This window comes from Cheilinus undulatus, linkage group 18 (assembly GCF_018320785.1).
Source record: "Cheilinus undulatus linkage group 18, ASM1832078v1, whole genome shotgun sequence".
In the NCBI taxonomy this organism is placed as follows: domain Eukaryota; kingdom Metazoa; phylum Chordata; class Actinopteri; order Labriformes; family Labridae; genus Cheilinus; species Cheilinus undulatus.
Genome location: NC_054882.1, coordinates 23348885 through 23361537, shown reverse-complemented (window position 1 = coordinate 23361537; position 12653 = coordinate 23348885). Strand labels below are relative to the sequence as shown.

At 39.3% G+C, this 12653-nt stretch overlaps 1 protein-coding gene across 1 annotated transcript in view; it reads left to right on the top strand.

Annotated features, from left to right (window-relative positions):
- Positions 1–12653, top strand: part of LOC121526403 (gamma-aminobutyric acid receptor subunit rho-1-like) — a 30151-nt gene that overhangs the window by 9421 nt on the left and 8077 nt on the right. The window contains exons 2-5 of the mRNA XM_041812979.1: positions 5316–5366; positions 5474–5580; positions 6526–6593; positions 10084–10307. Coding sequence (XP_041668913.1) covers positions 5316–5366; positions 5474–5580; positions 6526–6593; positions 10084–10307 — 450 coding nt within the window. The remainder of the gene's footprint in view (positions 1–5315; positions 5367–5473; positions 5581–6525; positions 6594–10083; positions 10308–12653) is intronic.

The following is a 12653-nucleotide window of genomic DNA, read 5'->3' as shown; positions in this document are numbered from 1 at the left end:
AAACAGAACCATTACAAGCTAGCTCAAGAGACAGCCACGGCTAGCCCTGACTGAAGCTGAATTGACAATCTTTAATCCACTTACTGTAGGTTTTTGTTTATAACATTTATACATTTTGATCAGATAATTTCTTAGTCATCTATTTTTGATCCTTAAGGCAGAAGCTAACCTATCATCAGGGAGAAAAACCCTTAGCTTAGCATTCCTATTGTTAACTTAGCAGACAACTGGAACTACAATGTCAGATTCACACATATATACCGTAGATTTCAAACTTTGGAACCTCAGAGATATGAAGACCATATTCACCTCTTTATACAATCTTAAAAAACTACTGGGCCTATTATTTAGTGATTGAAGAGTAACCTTTCAAGGTGACTTTTCATTTTCTGCCGCCCCTTTCTCAGAAGCAGTCAAGTTCTGTATTTGCAGTGGTCTCTGTGTCGCTAGTTGTGTTGTTAGTTAGGAAATAAATCCAGAATACATGAAATGAAAATTTAACAACCTGTTGATTTATATGATCCTGTGATCATGTTTCTTTTCAGCGCCAATGATCTTGACCCTGGCCCTGTTGTGTCAGATTGTGTTGACTGGTGCAGGTCTTCCTGCTGGAACTTTAATGTGTAAAGAGATGATGGTAGATTTTAGGAAAAATTGCACTGTCATCTCCTGTTGTCAGGCACGTGTTGGCTTTTGAGGCTGTGCAGAGCTATAAATATCTGGGCACCGTCAGTGATGACAAACTGACTTTTGGGTTCCAGGTGGATGCAGTTTGCCAAAAAGCACGTCAGCGTTTGGACTTTATAAGAAAGCTGAGGAATGTTAATGTTGATAATACCTTTATGAAGATGTTTTACACTTGTTTTAATAAATCTGTTTTTTAAAATAATTTGGTATGGGTCCCCCGCTATTAAAAATAGCAACAGATTGAAAGGCTTAATGACCCTTAATAACCTAACTCATCTGTACAAAGTTAGGACACGATGCTGGCTGATCACACCATCCTTTGTTTTCTAAGTATACACTGCTACAGTCTGGCCACAGGTTCACCATTCCAGCATGAGTAATTGTGTCTTGCCTATGTTATTATTATTTTTTTTTTCATGTATAATTTAATTGTTGGATTTCATTTTATTGCCCACTGTCTCATCGAGCTTCTATTTGTTGTGTCTATGCTGTATTTATGATTGGTCTGGATATAGAGAGATAAAAAGGTGAACCTTGATCCTTAGATACAACCTGTAAACTAAACCCTTGTAGTTATTGCTCTCTGGCTTTCTAAGCATAAAATATCAGGAATGGCCTTAGTGTACAGAAATACATCCTTCTAACCCTGACCCAACCTCTGCAGCGATGCACGCATGCAGGTCCATGGTTGCAGAGCAGATCAGAGCAGTGTGCAGATAGTCTGTGGTCTGCTCTGTGATGTAGGCAGGCAGAGAGGGGGATTGGACAGGCCTTTCTGCCAAGAGGATTAGGAACCAGCTGCTGGATGGATGCAGACGAGTAGCACACACTGAACCCTGCAAAACACAACAGTTAGCATAAAATAACCAACTCTGACCACTTCATTTAGCACTTGTTGTGTTTTCTCTGTTTTTTTTTTTTTTTTTTTTTTTTTTTTTTTTTTTAGTGTAAGTGTTGCCTCTTACCTCTCCCCTCCCACTTTCTCTTGCTCTGTGGTGTTTTCTTAATGCATGTCTGTGGTTGTCACAGGGATTTGGCCCTGTCTGTCGCAGCACGCTCTACTCTAATAATCCATTTTAGGGCTATTGGAATTCTTTTTTTTTCTCCCTCTCTCTCTCTCTCTCTCTCTCTCTCTCTCTCTTTCTGACACTCTCTGCTTCTGGCCTGAAAATGAAGCATTAGTATAGTACAGCCCTCTTGAAATGTGAGTAAATTACAGACCCAGCTTTCTTATGATAAAGCGATAAGGACAGGCTCTTTTTTTTTTCTTTGTGTAATTCAAAGATGAAATGTGTGTGATGTAACGGGATGTGCTACATCTACTTAGGAAGTGAGCAAAACAATACAAAAGACAAATTATTGTTTCTATTTTTAACACATGTACAGTAGATTAAGGCTTAAGCTTAACATCCCCATTCTCTGGAAAAGGACACTAACAAAATATTTATTATTTTATTTTTAGCAGATTGTTAATATTTAATATTAAAAATAAAAATGTAAACAATTAAAAAGGTGAATGACCTCCACCCAAAATGCTTTAATCTGTGATAAGAAAGATGTTAATACTGCACTTTAGAGAAGCCACAAACATCCAATAATAGGTATTCCTGCTTAAGAAATAAACCAACATAATGATTAACACAGCAGTGAAAATACTCATTGCTTTTATTAAAGAAAAAAAGACTATAAAACATATTCTAGCAGCAAATAATTAGTAATTTCATTATGAAATCATCTCTCCTGCAGTTAATCAAGTCAGTAAGAACGTAAAACACTTGACACCAATCCCCACATCTGTACTCTGGCTTCCTGTGAATCAAAGGATCAATATTAAAATCCTGCTGTTAACTTATAAAGCACTAAATGGACTTGGCCCAAATACCTATATGATTTTCAATTCCCTTGTGAGGCTTCTAGACCCCTCTTGTCCTCTGTGACAGGTTTACTCAGCGATCCCAGAATCAGAATCAATCAGGGTGAACCAGGTTTTAGTTTCTTCTAGGGATACATGAAATGATTAACCTGACACGCCGGATAGACTGCTTCACATATCTGTTGCATGGGCATATTTCACATTTATCTGGGAAAGCTCCAGGAGAGAGTCTGTGGGAAGGGCGGGACATTTCAAAAAATTCTCAGAAGGTGATTGGACAAAAGTTCCGTCTGTCACATTCGAAATGGGCCAATCAGAGCTACAAGAAAAAATAACGTACGCATGCGCGTCTCGGCAACAAAACAATAGGCGACCGCTGCCTTTGTATAAGAACAGTGAACTATGGTGCAGACAAAATTTGTGTCAACATCGGTCAGGAGGAGAGCGAAAACGTCTTCTCTGCTAAGAGAAGCTTTCAGTGTGACTCTTTGCTCTTGTTTTAATATAGTAATTTGGAGCAGTTCTGATAAAACAGCCTCTTTTCTACTGCTGCATTTGAGCTAATTGCTTTAGCGGTAGCAGCCACCAGCTGCTGTATACATTGGCTTACAGTACCACCAGTAACGATAACAAACTCATGCTGAAGCAGGTGAGGGGAAAAGCTTTCAGTGCTGTCCTTTGCTCTTTATTACCTCCGCCAAGGAGGTTGCGTGACCGGTTGGGTTTGTTCGTTTGTTAGCAACATAACTCAAAAAGTTGTGGACAGATTTTGATGAAATTTTCAGGAAATGTCAAAAATGGCATAAGGAAGAACACATTCGATTTTGGGACTGATCCAGATCACCGTCTGGATCCAGGAATTTTTTTAAGGATTCAGTACTACTGGGAGATAGGACTAATGGCGGAGGTCTGTGCTGTTACCACTTTACACCAGGAGATGGCAGACATGAGTAACTTCAATCCAGCAGCATGTTTTTGGTGTGTTTCTATTCAAAGTTTTGGAGTTTATAGAGTTTGAAAGACGCACGCCCGGTCGAGGAGACAAGTTGGAGTGTAACAGAAAGAAAGACAGGGTATTGTAGCGAGAATACTCACAATGCTGGGAGGAATAGAGGAATATTCACCCACTGCCATGACTTCCAGTTGTCCAGTGAGACCATGGGTGAGACTGTCAGTGCATCTGTTGGCACCGGCAGGCAATGCTTACACTATGACAGTCCGCTGATAGCGAAGCCAATGCTTTACCTCGTGTGTGTCCACCCCACCAGGGAGGGAGTAATTCGACGAATGCCATGGTGGGGGGCACATGGGGACACATCCAGAGATTTTTTTAAAGGATTCTTCACTATTGGGATATAGGGTTAATGGCAGAGATCTGTGATCTCTGAGTGCTTCCCTAGTTTTATGAAGAATTGAGGTCCAGACTGATAAAACTGCAGCTACATGATCTGAGCTTACTGCAATACTGGTGTAAACCATTGCTAATGGTTTCAAATAAACCTTGCCTTTAGCTAAAGCCTTGTTCTCCTCATATGACACTGGATTGGAGCTTTTTGAGGTGGATTAGCCTGACAGGGCTGGAGGCTGGCATATCAGTACGGGCAGATATAAAAATGATTACAACCGATATTTTAGCTATAAAAATCTGTCTATCCTTTATAAATATTGACCGTTCAAACCAATAAGTTTGTGGAGTTTTAAGTTGGAGCAATATATGTAATACTTTAACGACTGAAAGTTGTTTACGTGTCATCCTCAAACTTAAATTATGGGTTTGAGGGACAAAGAACTACATTTAAATACCAGTATCAAATGAAATTAATTTTTAAATATTGGCATACCAGATGGTAACAAAAACCCAGTAACGTGCTGCCCTAGTTTCTTTACTCCTCACTAGGGCTGAATGATTTGGGAAAATAATCTAATCACGATTTTTTTTCCCCCATTATCGTAATTTCAAATAAGTATGATTGTTTTTTTAAAATTCCTCACCTTATGTATTTCTCAACAAAAAGCAACAACTCAGTAGTATAACTAATACAACATTTGGTAGATTAAACTAAGGCTGAACAATTTTGAAAAAAAAAAAAAAAAAATCTAATTGCGATTATTTTGACTCACTGCAAATTTATGATTTGAATGAAGGGAACTATGATTTTATGTCTAATTTTTAATAAGACAAACATTTAAAAACAAGGAAAGTAGAATTCTTTTTGCAAATTATTCTAGAAAAACTGAACACTTGCATGATTTGTATAGCATAAATTTCAGCAAATCATATCATTAGATGATAAAACTCTAGATGTTTTCAATGCTTTGTTTTTGGCTTTGTAAATCAGTTTGAATAACTGCATGAATGACTGGTACTCAAAGTTGCTTTGCCTAAACTTAACATCCAAGATTGCAAAACTGCACTGATTTTTCACCAAGATAAGTTGAAATCTTCAAATCCCTGATTTGTCAAATGAATACCACCCTATGTTTGTTTCATAGTTTACAGCCACATAAGGAGGAATGAAAGCATACAAATCCTTTCCTCCTTGAAGCTGAAACCACCATGTTTTTTTCTTTTTTAGGAGACAGATCATTACAGAGTACAGCACCTGAAAAAATCTTGTATTATTAAAAAAAAAAAAAAAAAAATCAGTTTGAAAAGAAGACAATAGTGCAGGTTTCTTAGCACACTGTTGGTTTGCTGCCATATGAGACAGATGGTCTTATTTATTATTCATTTATTTATTATGCTTGTTTACAGGTTGCGAAGAGAAACCAAGATGGATGCAGGTGGAGGTCACAAACCCGGAGGGTAAGTTTTATATATCTTTGATTTAAACATCAAAAGCATTAATTTGCATTCTTTCACTATTTAATTTAAAAAACAAGAACACTCACAGCTTTTTTTTTCTCTTGCAGCCCAATTTACAAACGTAGTCCAGACATGACAAAATCTCCCATGACAAAATCTGAGCAGCTCCTGAGAATAGATGACCATGATTTCACCATGAGGCCAGCGTTTGGAGGTTGGTACATATTTATATTCGATTTAAGTATTTATGTATAAAGCTCAGACATTTCTGTGCTCATGTTGACATTCAGTCAGGATGCTGCAGAGGCTGCATGCTCAGTCTCCGAGCACAGCTGAATGAGATCCGTGCGTTGGACATTGCCTCGGGTGTGCATGCATTAAGCTCTTGGAGATCTTAATGACACCATCCATGCAAGCTGTGCTCGAGTTTCCAATTGCCGCTCAGTTCTTTACATCACAAGAGTGTTAATACATGTCTTTGGATCAGTGTATATTACAGGGATTTCATGTCAGCTTTTTTGGCTGTAGGATTATGCTGGGATAAAGTCACACAGGCATTTGTTTTTACAAGATAATAATGGAATATATATTCTTAATCTTTTATGGCAAATAGCCACAAACACGAGAGCTGTGTTCAACTATCAGCTATAAGGGAATTATTTTTCAGAGAAAACGCATGCTGTTTTATTACAACACGACTTGTAATCACACGACAATCTGCTGCTGAAAATAAACCCAAGTGACCCTCGCAGCAACCTCTTGCTGCATCTGACTTCCACCATCAAATGCTTCTCAGCTGGAAGAGGGATGGATTTCATCCAATGCTGCATCAACTTTGATCTATTATTGTGACCCAGTTGTGTTTGGTGCACTATTTGAGGATGATGATGCAGACTAAAAAGGCGGAAATAGGTCAAAAGTAGAATCCTAGCCAGAGCTACAAAGTCATCATTTGCTCTGTACTTGTGTGAGTCATTGTTCTTTTCGGAAACACAAGTACCAAAAAAAAAAAAAAACGTTACAAAAGTCCCACACAAGGTTACGTTGACTGTCACAGCCAAAATCCCCTCCTAAGCAGCAAGCTTAACAAGGTTTGATGATGAAGAGTAGCACTTCTGTGTCTGTAATGCGTTTCTGACATGAGCCTATTTTCTCTCAGGTCCTCCAATTCCTGTTGGCGTCGATGTTCAGGTTGAAAGTCTGGACACCATCTCTGAGGTGGATATGGTAAGTAGAACGAGGCAGAGCTTGCCAAAAAAGGATGGAAAGGAACTTAATGCATTTACTAAAATTTATTTTAAGTTGATCTTATTTCATTTCAGTGTTTCTAATTTCTGCTACTTTCCATTTCAGTTTCCATGTTGTGCTCTTTCCCCTTTATTTATGCAATCACCATGGTACATGTATTTAGTAGGGCTGTCAAAAGATTAACATTTTAATTGTGATTAATCTCAGAAATTCTGTAGTTAATCATGATTAATCACACCCTTTTTTTATTACATCTGTGTCACTTCAGATTTTAACTAAATCTGAAGTGACTAAGGGTAATTGATATCCTGTTTGGACACACTCCAGCTTTTATGGACCATTTAGATTTGTGAGATTTTGCTGAAAAAGATTGAAACTTTCTGCCTCCACTTTGTCTTGTGAAAAAGACTTGTGTGGTTAAGGCCTGTTGTTACCTTTTTTAGCTCAAAAGCTTCTTCACACACCATCCAAAAACACAGTTCAAAACCTCTAAGAGGGTTTAAAATGTAACATTTTCAAGTGCTAAAATTATGGGATAAAATGTTAAATTTTGCACTAAAATGTGCTACTTTAAGAATGAATCAATGAAATATAGTTTTTAATTATATTTCATACTGTCTTTATCAATTTAGCACTTTTGTATAAAATGACATGCCTTAATGCATGAACTTAATATTGTCAAGTACTAATTTAAACATACAGTGTTTGATCTGAACTGTTATATTATGAAAATAAATTTAGCACCTGTAGGATTTTCATCTTAAGACATACATTTAAAACAATAAAATTTTCACGAATAAGCATTTAAATGTGTCTAAATGGTGCCCCGTGATTTTAAAGTGTCAAGTTTTAGAACAAATGTATGTTTTAATCAAATCATACTCTCTCTCTAAAAAAAAGCCCCTCCTGTTGAACTATTTTTCAATTAATCTGGAATGCATCCTTTTCTGATTATAGCATGATGCATGTCATTTCAGATGAAAGCACCATCTGCACCTGTGATTTCATCCAATTAATGTGTTTGTAGCATATATTTAATACCCACCACTGGAGCCAAAAATATAATTTAATCTTCTCTTTTGGTGTCATTTGGAGCAGCGCTACATCCACTTCAGAACTGCTAAAGTATGTCAAAGTCTGCAGTAGTTAAAATTTGGACATTAGTTTCATTTGCTTGCTTCTTCTCTTCTCACTCCTGTGTGCCTTCTGTTTGTGCATACTGCCTTGCAGTCTTACGCCCATATTTGGACACAAAAAGATGTTTCTTTATGCTGATTAGGAGAAACGTGCACATGCCTTCAGCTTACGAGTACCTGGTATTCACAGGTGTGACCAATCCGGCAGTTTAAGGCCACGTCATGGATCCCATTAAACAAATTTAAGACAAATCTTTAGATGACGGTGAATGAAGCCAATCGTGCAGTGATATGCACTGCTAGCAAAGTACAGCAACTTCTGTGAGACGATTTCCAGGTAATTATTGGGCCAACAATTAATCTACAGCAGACACCGCAGCTACTGCAGCAAAGAGGAATAAATGTGACCAGTTATACACTATATTGCCAAAAGTATTCGCTCACCTGCCTTGACTCGCATATTAACAGGGGTGACATCCCATTCTTAATCCATAGGGTTTAATATGTCGTCGGTCCACCCTTCGCTGCTATAACAGCTTCAACTCTTCTGGGAAGGCTCCACAAGGTTTAGGAGTGTGTTTATGGGAATTTTTGACCATTCTTCCAGAAGCGCATTTGTAAGGTCACACACTGATGTTGGACGAGAAGGCCTGGCTCTCAGTCTCCGCTCTAATTCATCCCAAAGGTGTTCTGTGGGGTTGAGGTCAGGACTCTGTGCATGCCAGTCAAGTTCATCCACACCAAACTCTCTCATCCATGTCTTTATGGACCTTGCTTTGTGCACTGGTGCACAGTCATGTTGGAACAGGAAGGGGCTATCCCCAAACTGTTCCCACAAAGTTGGGAGCATGGAGCCCAGCTTGGAGCCCAAGCCCAGCTCCTGAAAAACAACCCCACACCATAATCCCCCCTCCACCAAACTTTACACTTGGCACAGTGCAGTCAGACAAGTACCGTTCTCCTGGCAAACACCAAACCCAGACTCTTCCATCAGATTGCCAGATGGAGAAGTGTGATTTGTCACTACAGAGAGTGCGTCTCCACTGCTCTAGAGTCCAGTGGCAGCGTGCTTTACACCACTACATTTGACACTTTGCATTGCACTTGGTGATGTATGGCTTGGACGCAGCTGCTCGGCCATGGAAACCCATTCCATGAAGCTCTCTACACACTGTTCTTGAGCTAATTTGAAGGCCACATGAAGTTTGGAGGTCTGTAGCGATTGACTCTGCATAAAGTTGGTGACCTCTGCACACTATGAGTCAGCATTCACTGACCCTGCTCTGTCATTTCTTGGCTGAGTTGCTGTCGTTCCCAATCGCCTCCACTTTGTTATAATACCACTGACAGTTGACTGTCAGTGGTATTACTCACGACTGGACTTGTTACACAGGTGGCATCCTATCACAGTACCACGCTGGAATTCACTGAGCTCCTGAGAATGACCCATTCTTTCACAAATGTTTGCAGAAACAATCTGCATGCCTAGGTGCTTCATTTTATACACATGTGGTGATTGAAACACCTGATTTCGATTACTTGGATGGGTGAGTGAATACTTTCGGCAATATAGTGTATCTCGCCCTAAGCTTCACCTTCACAATGATGGGTATAACAGAGAGAGCCACACTCCTTTAACCCTATCCTACCTATGTGAGAGAAGTTTATCAGTGTGTTTTGATGTGTGTTTGGTGAGGGCTGGGGGGCCTGGCAGAGGAGGTCTGGTAGCCACTGCTGTAAGGTACAAGTTGTTGATAATACTGTGCTGTCCTTTAGCTTTAGAAAATTTTGCTTAAAGGACTTTGACATGTATTACCACAGGGGTGGAACATAACATTGATACAGCAATACATTGTCATCCTCACTCCTGGTACAACTGTGGAGTCTGTTGTCAATATTTAAAAAAAGAATTGCACTTTAAACAGATTCCCCTGCCTGTTTGACACACAGTGCCACTGCTTCCTAAATCCTAATGGTGACAGTCATGAAATGAAGTAAATTAACCTGAATGATTGCCAAAGAAGATGTTGACTGAGGGATAAATTAAGTAGAAGAGGGGAAAATGGACAGCAGAGAAAAAGTATTAAAGGATGAGGAGATATAAGAGTTGAAATTGATGATTTATCAATGTATGGTACCAGTTATGAAGAAATCCCTGTATCATTATAGTATTGTAACTGAGAGCCACGTATAGCCATTCATTTTGCATATCGCATAGCTTATCAAATGATGATATACGATTATCCAATATTTGAGTATTTTAACATTGTTGTTTCAGTAATTTTACCCGCCCCTGCTCCACATGTAAACAACCCTCTCATTCCTCCCAACAGGACTTTACCATGACCCTGTATCTGCGTCACTACTGGAAGGATGAGCGGCTGTCGTTCCCGAGCACCAACAACCAGAGCATGACCTTTGACAGCCGCCTGGTGAAGAAGATTTGGGTTCCTGATATGTTCTTTGTCCACTCTAAGCGCTCTTTTATTCACGACACGACGACAGACAATGTCATGCTGAGAGTTTACCCTGATGGAAATGTACTCTACAGTCTCAGGTAACCAGGACTGTTTGGCTGAACCTTGGTCGAGAAACAATACAGTGCCTATAAAAAGTATTCACCCACTTGGGTGTTTTACCCCTTTAATGAGTTTATAAATCAATCATGGTCAATGTAATTTGGCTTTTTTGACCACCCCCACCCCCCAAAAAAACCTCTTTAATGTCAAAGTAAAAATAGATTTCTACAAAGTAATGTCAATCAAACAAAAATATGTAAAAAAAAATAAGTGCAGAAATATTCAGCCCGATTAAAGTGACTGACTTAATTTAACAGAAGTCCGGTCAGTTGGTTGTAGTAGTCTTACAGTTAGTGAAAAAGGGAGGAATGTGTCTCAAGTGATTGTAGTATAAAGAATCCTGTGTCTGGAAGGTCTCGTCACTGATTAACCAGTATTCCTGGCTACCATTACACCATGAAAACAAAAGAACACTCAAAGCAACTCAGAGAAAAGGTTATGAAAAGTATAAGCCAGGGGATGGATACAGAAAAAAATCCAAGGCCCTGAACATCCCCCAGAGTTCAGTTAAATCCATCATCAAGAAATGGAGGGAAAATGGCTCTTGAGGAAATCTGCCTATTGTGAGGCTGTCCTCACAATTTGAGTGACCGTGCAAGAAGGAGACTAGTGAGAGAGGCCACCAAGACAGCTATGACTACTCTGAAGTAGTTGCAAGCTTCAGCAGCTGAGGTTGGAGAGACTCTGCATACAACTGTTGCCCAGGTTCTTCACCAGTCAAAGCTTTATGGGAGAGTGGCAAAGAGAAAGTCACTGTCGAAGAAAACTCATATTAAATGTCTAATAGAATTTGCAAAAAGGCCTGTGGGAGACAAGACACTTTGTCTGGCAGACACCAAACACTGCATATCAGCATAAACACACCATCCCCACTGTGAAGCACAGTGGTGGCAGCATCATGCTATGGGGATGCTTCTCAGCAGCTGATATTGGAAGGCTTGTAAAGGTCCAAGGGGGTGAATGCTTTTATATTTATATTCTCATTTATTTATTACCTCCGCCAAGGAGGTTATGTGATCAGGTGGGTTTGTTAGTTTGTTAGCAACATAACTCAAAAGTCATGGACAGATTTTGATGAAATTTTCAGGAAATGTCAAAAATGGCATAAGGAAGAACTGATTAGATTTTGGGAGTGATCCAGATCACCGTCTGGATCCAGGAATGTTTTTAAAGGATTCTTTACTTTTGGGAGACAGGGCCAATGGCCGAGGTCTGTGCTGTTACCACTTTACACCAGGAGATGGCGGACATGAGTAACTTCAATCCCAGCAGCATATGTTTGGTGTGTTTCTATTCAAAGTTTTGGAGTTTACAGAGTTTGAAAGACGCACGCCTGGTCAAGGAGACGAGTTGGAGCTTAACAGAGAGAAAGACAGCGAATTGTAGCGAGAATACTCACAATGCTGGGAGGAATAGAGGAATATTCACCCATTGCCATGACTTTCAGTCATCCAGTGAGACCATGGGTGAGACTGTCAGTGCATCTGTTGGCTAGGCAGGCAATGCTTCCACCATGGTAGTCCACACGTAGCGAAGCCAATGCTTTGCTTCACTGTGATTCCACCCCACTGAGGAAGGAGTAATTGACGAATTAGATTTTGGGAGTGATCCGGATCACTGTCTGGATCCAGGAATGTTTTTAAAGGATTATTCACTGTTGGGAGATAGGGCTTATGGCGGAGGTCTGCACTCCCTGAGTGCTTTTCTAGTATTTTTATGCTTTTATTTTTATTTCACAGTGTGTACCCTACACTCCATATTCACAATTATATATAAATCTTTTGACATTAATGCAATGAGTAAAGATCCATGACAATGTTAACATTCTTTCACAATGCAAACAAGCAAAAACAACAACCACAAACAAATAGCACAAACAAAACAAGAAGAAAACAAACAAACAGCAAAAAAGACACACAAGAAACAAAACACAACAAAACATGGCATTCACACTCATCTTAGTCATATAACAAGCACATTTTATTCCACTCTTTAGGAAGGGGAACAAAAGAAATGAGCGTTAAACATCTCTTTGTAGTATCACTCTGCAGTAACTCTCACTCTCTGCAAAGTGCTTCCAGATAGGAACCCCAAATAGATCTGAATGCCTTTACATTGTTATTAATTCTGTAAATTAGCCGTTCAAATGAAGCAACTCTTGCCATTTCATCCCTCCATTTCCCAAAACTGGTTTTATCTGTTGATTTCCAATGCCTCAAAACAATTCTGCTCCCTACTGTTAGAGTCAGTTTCACCCAGGAAGACACCTAGAACACATAATGCTGGACACTGAGTGAGCTCTGTTTTTAATATGTTGTTAATAC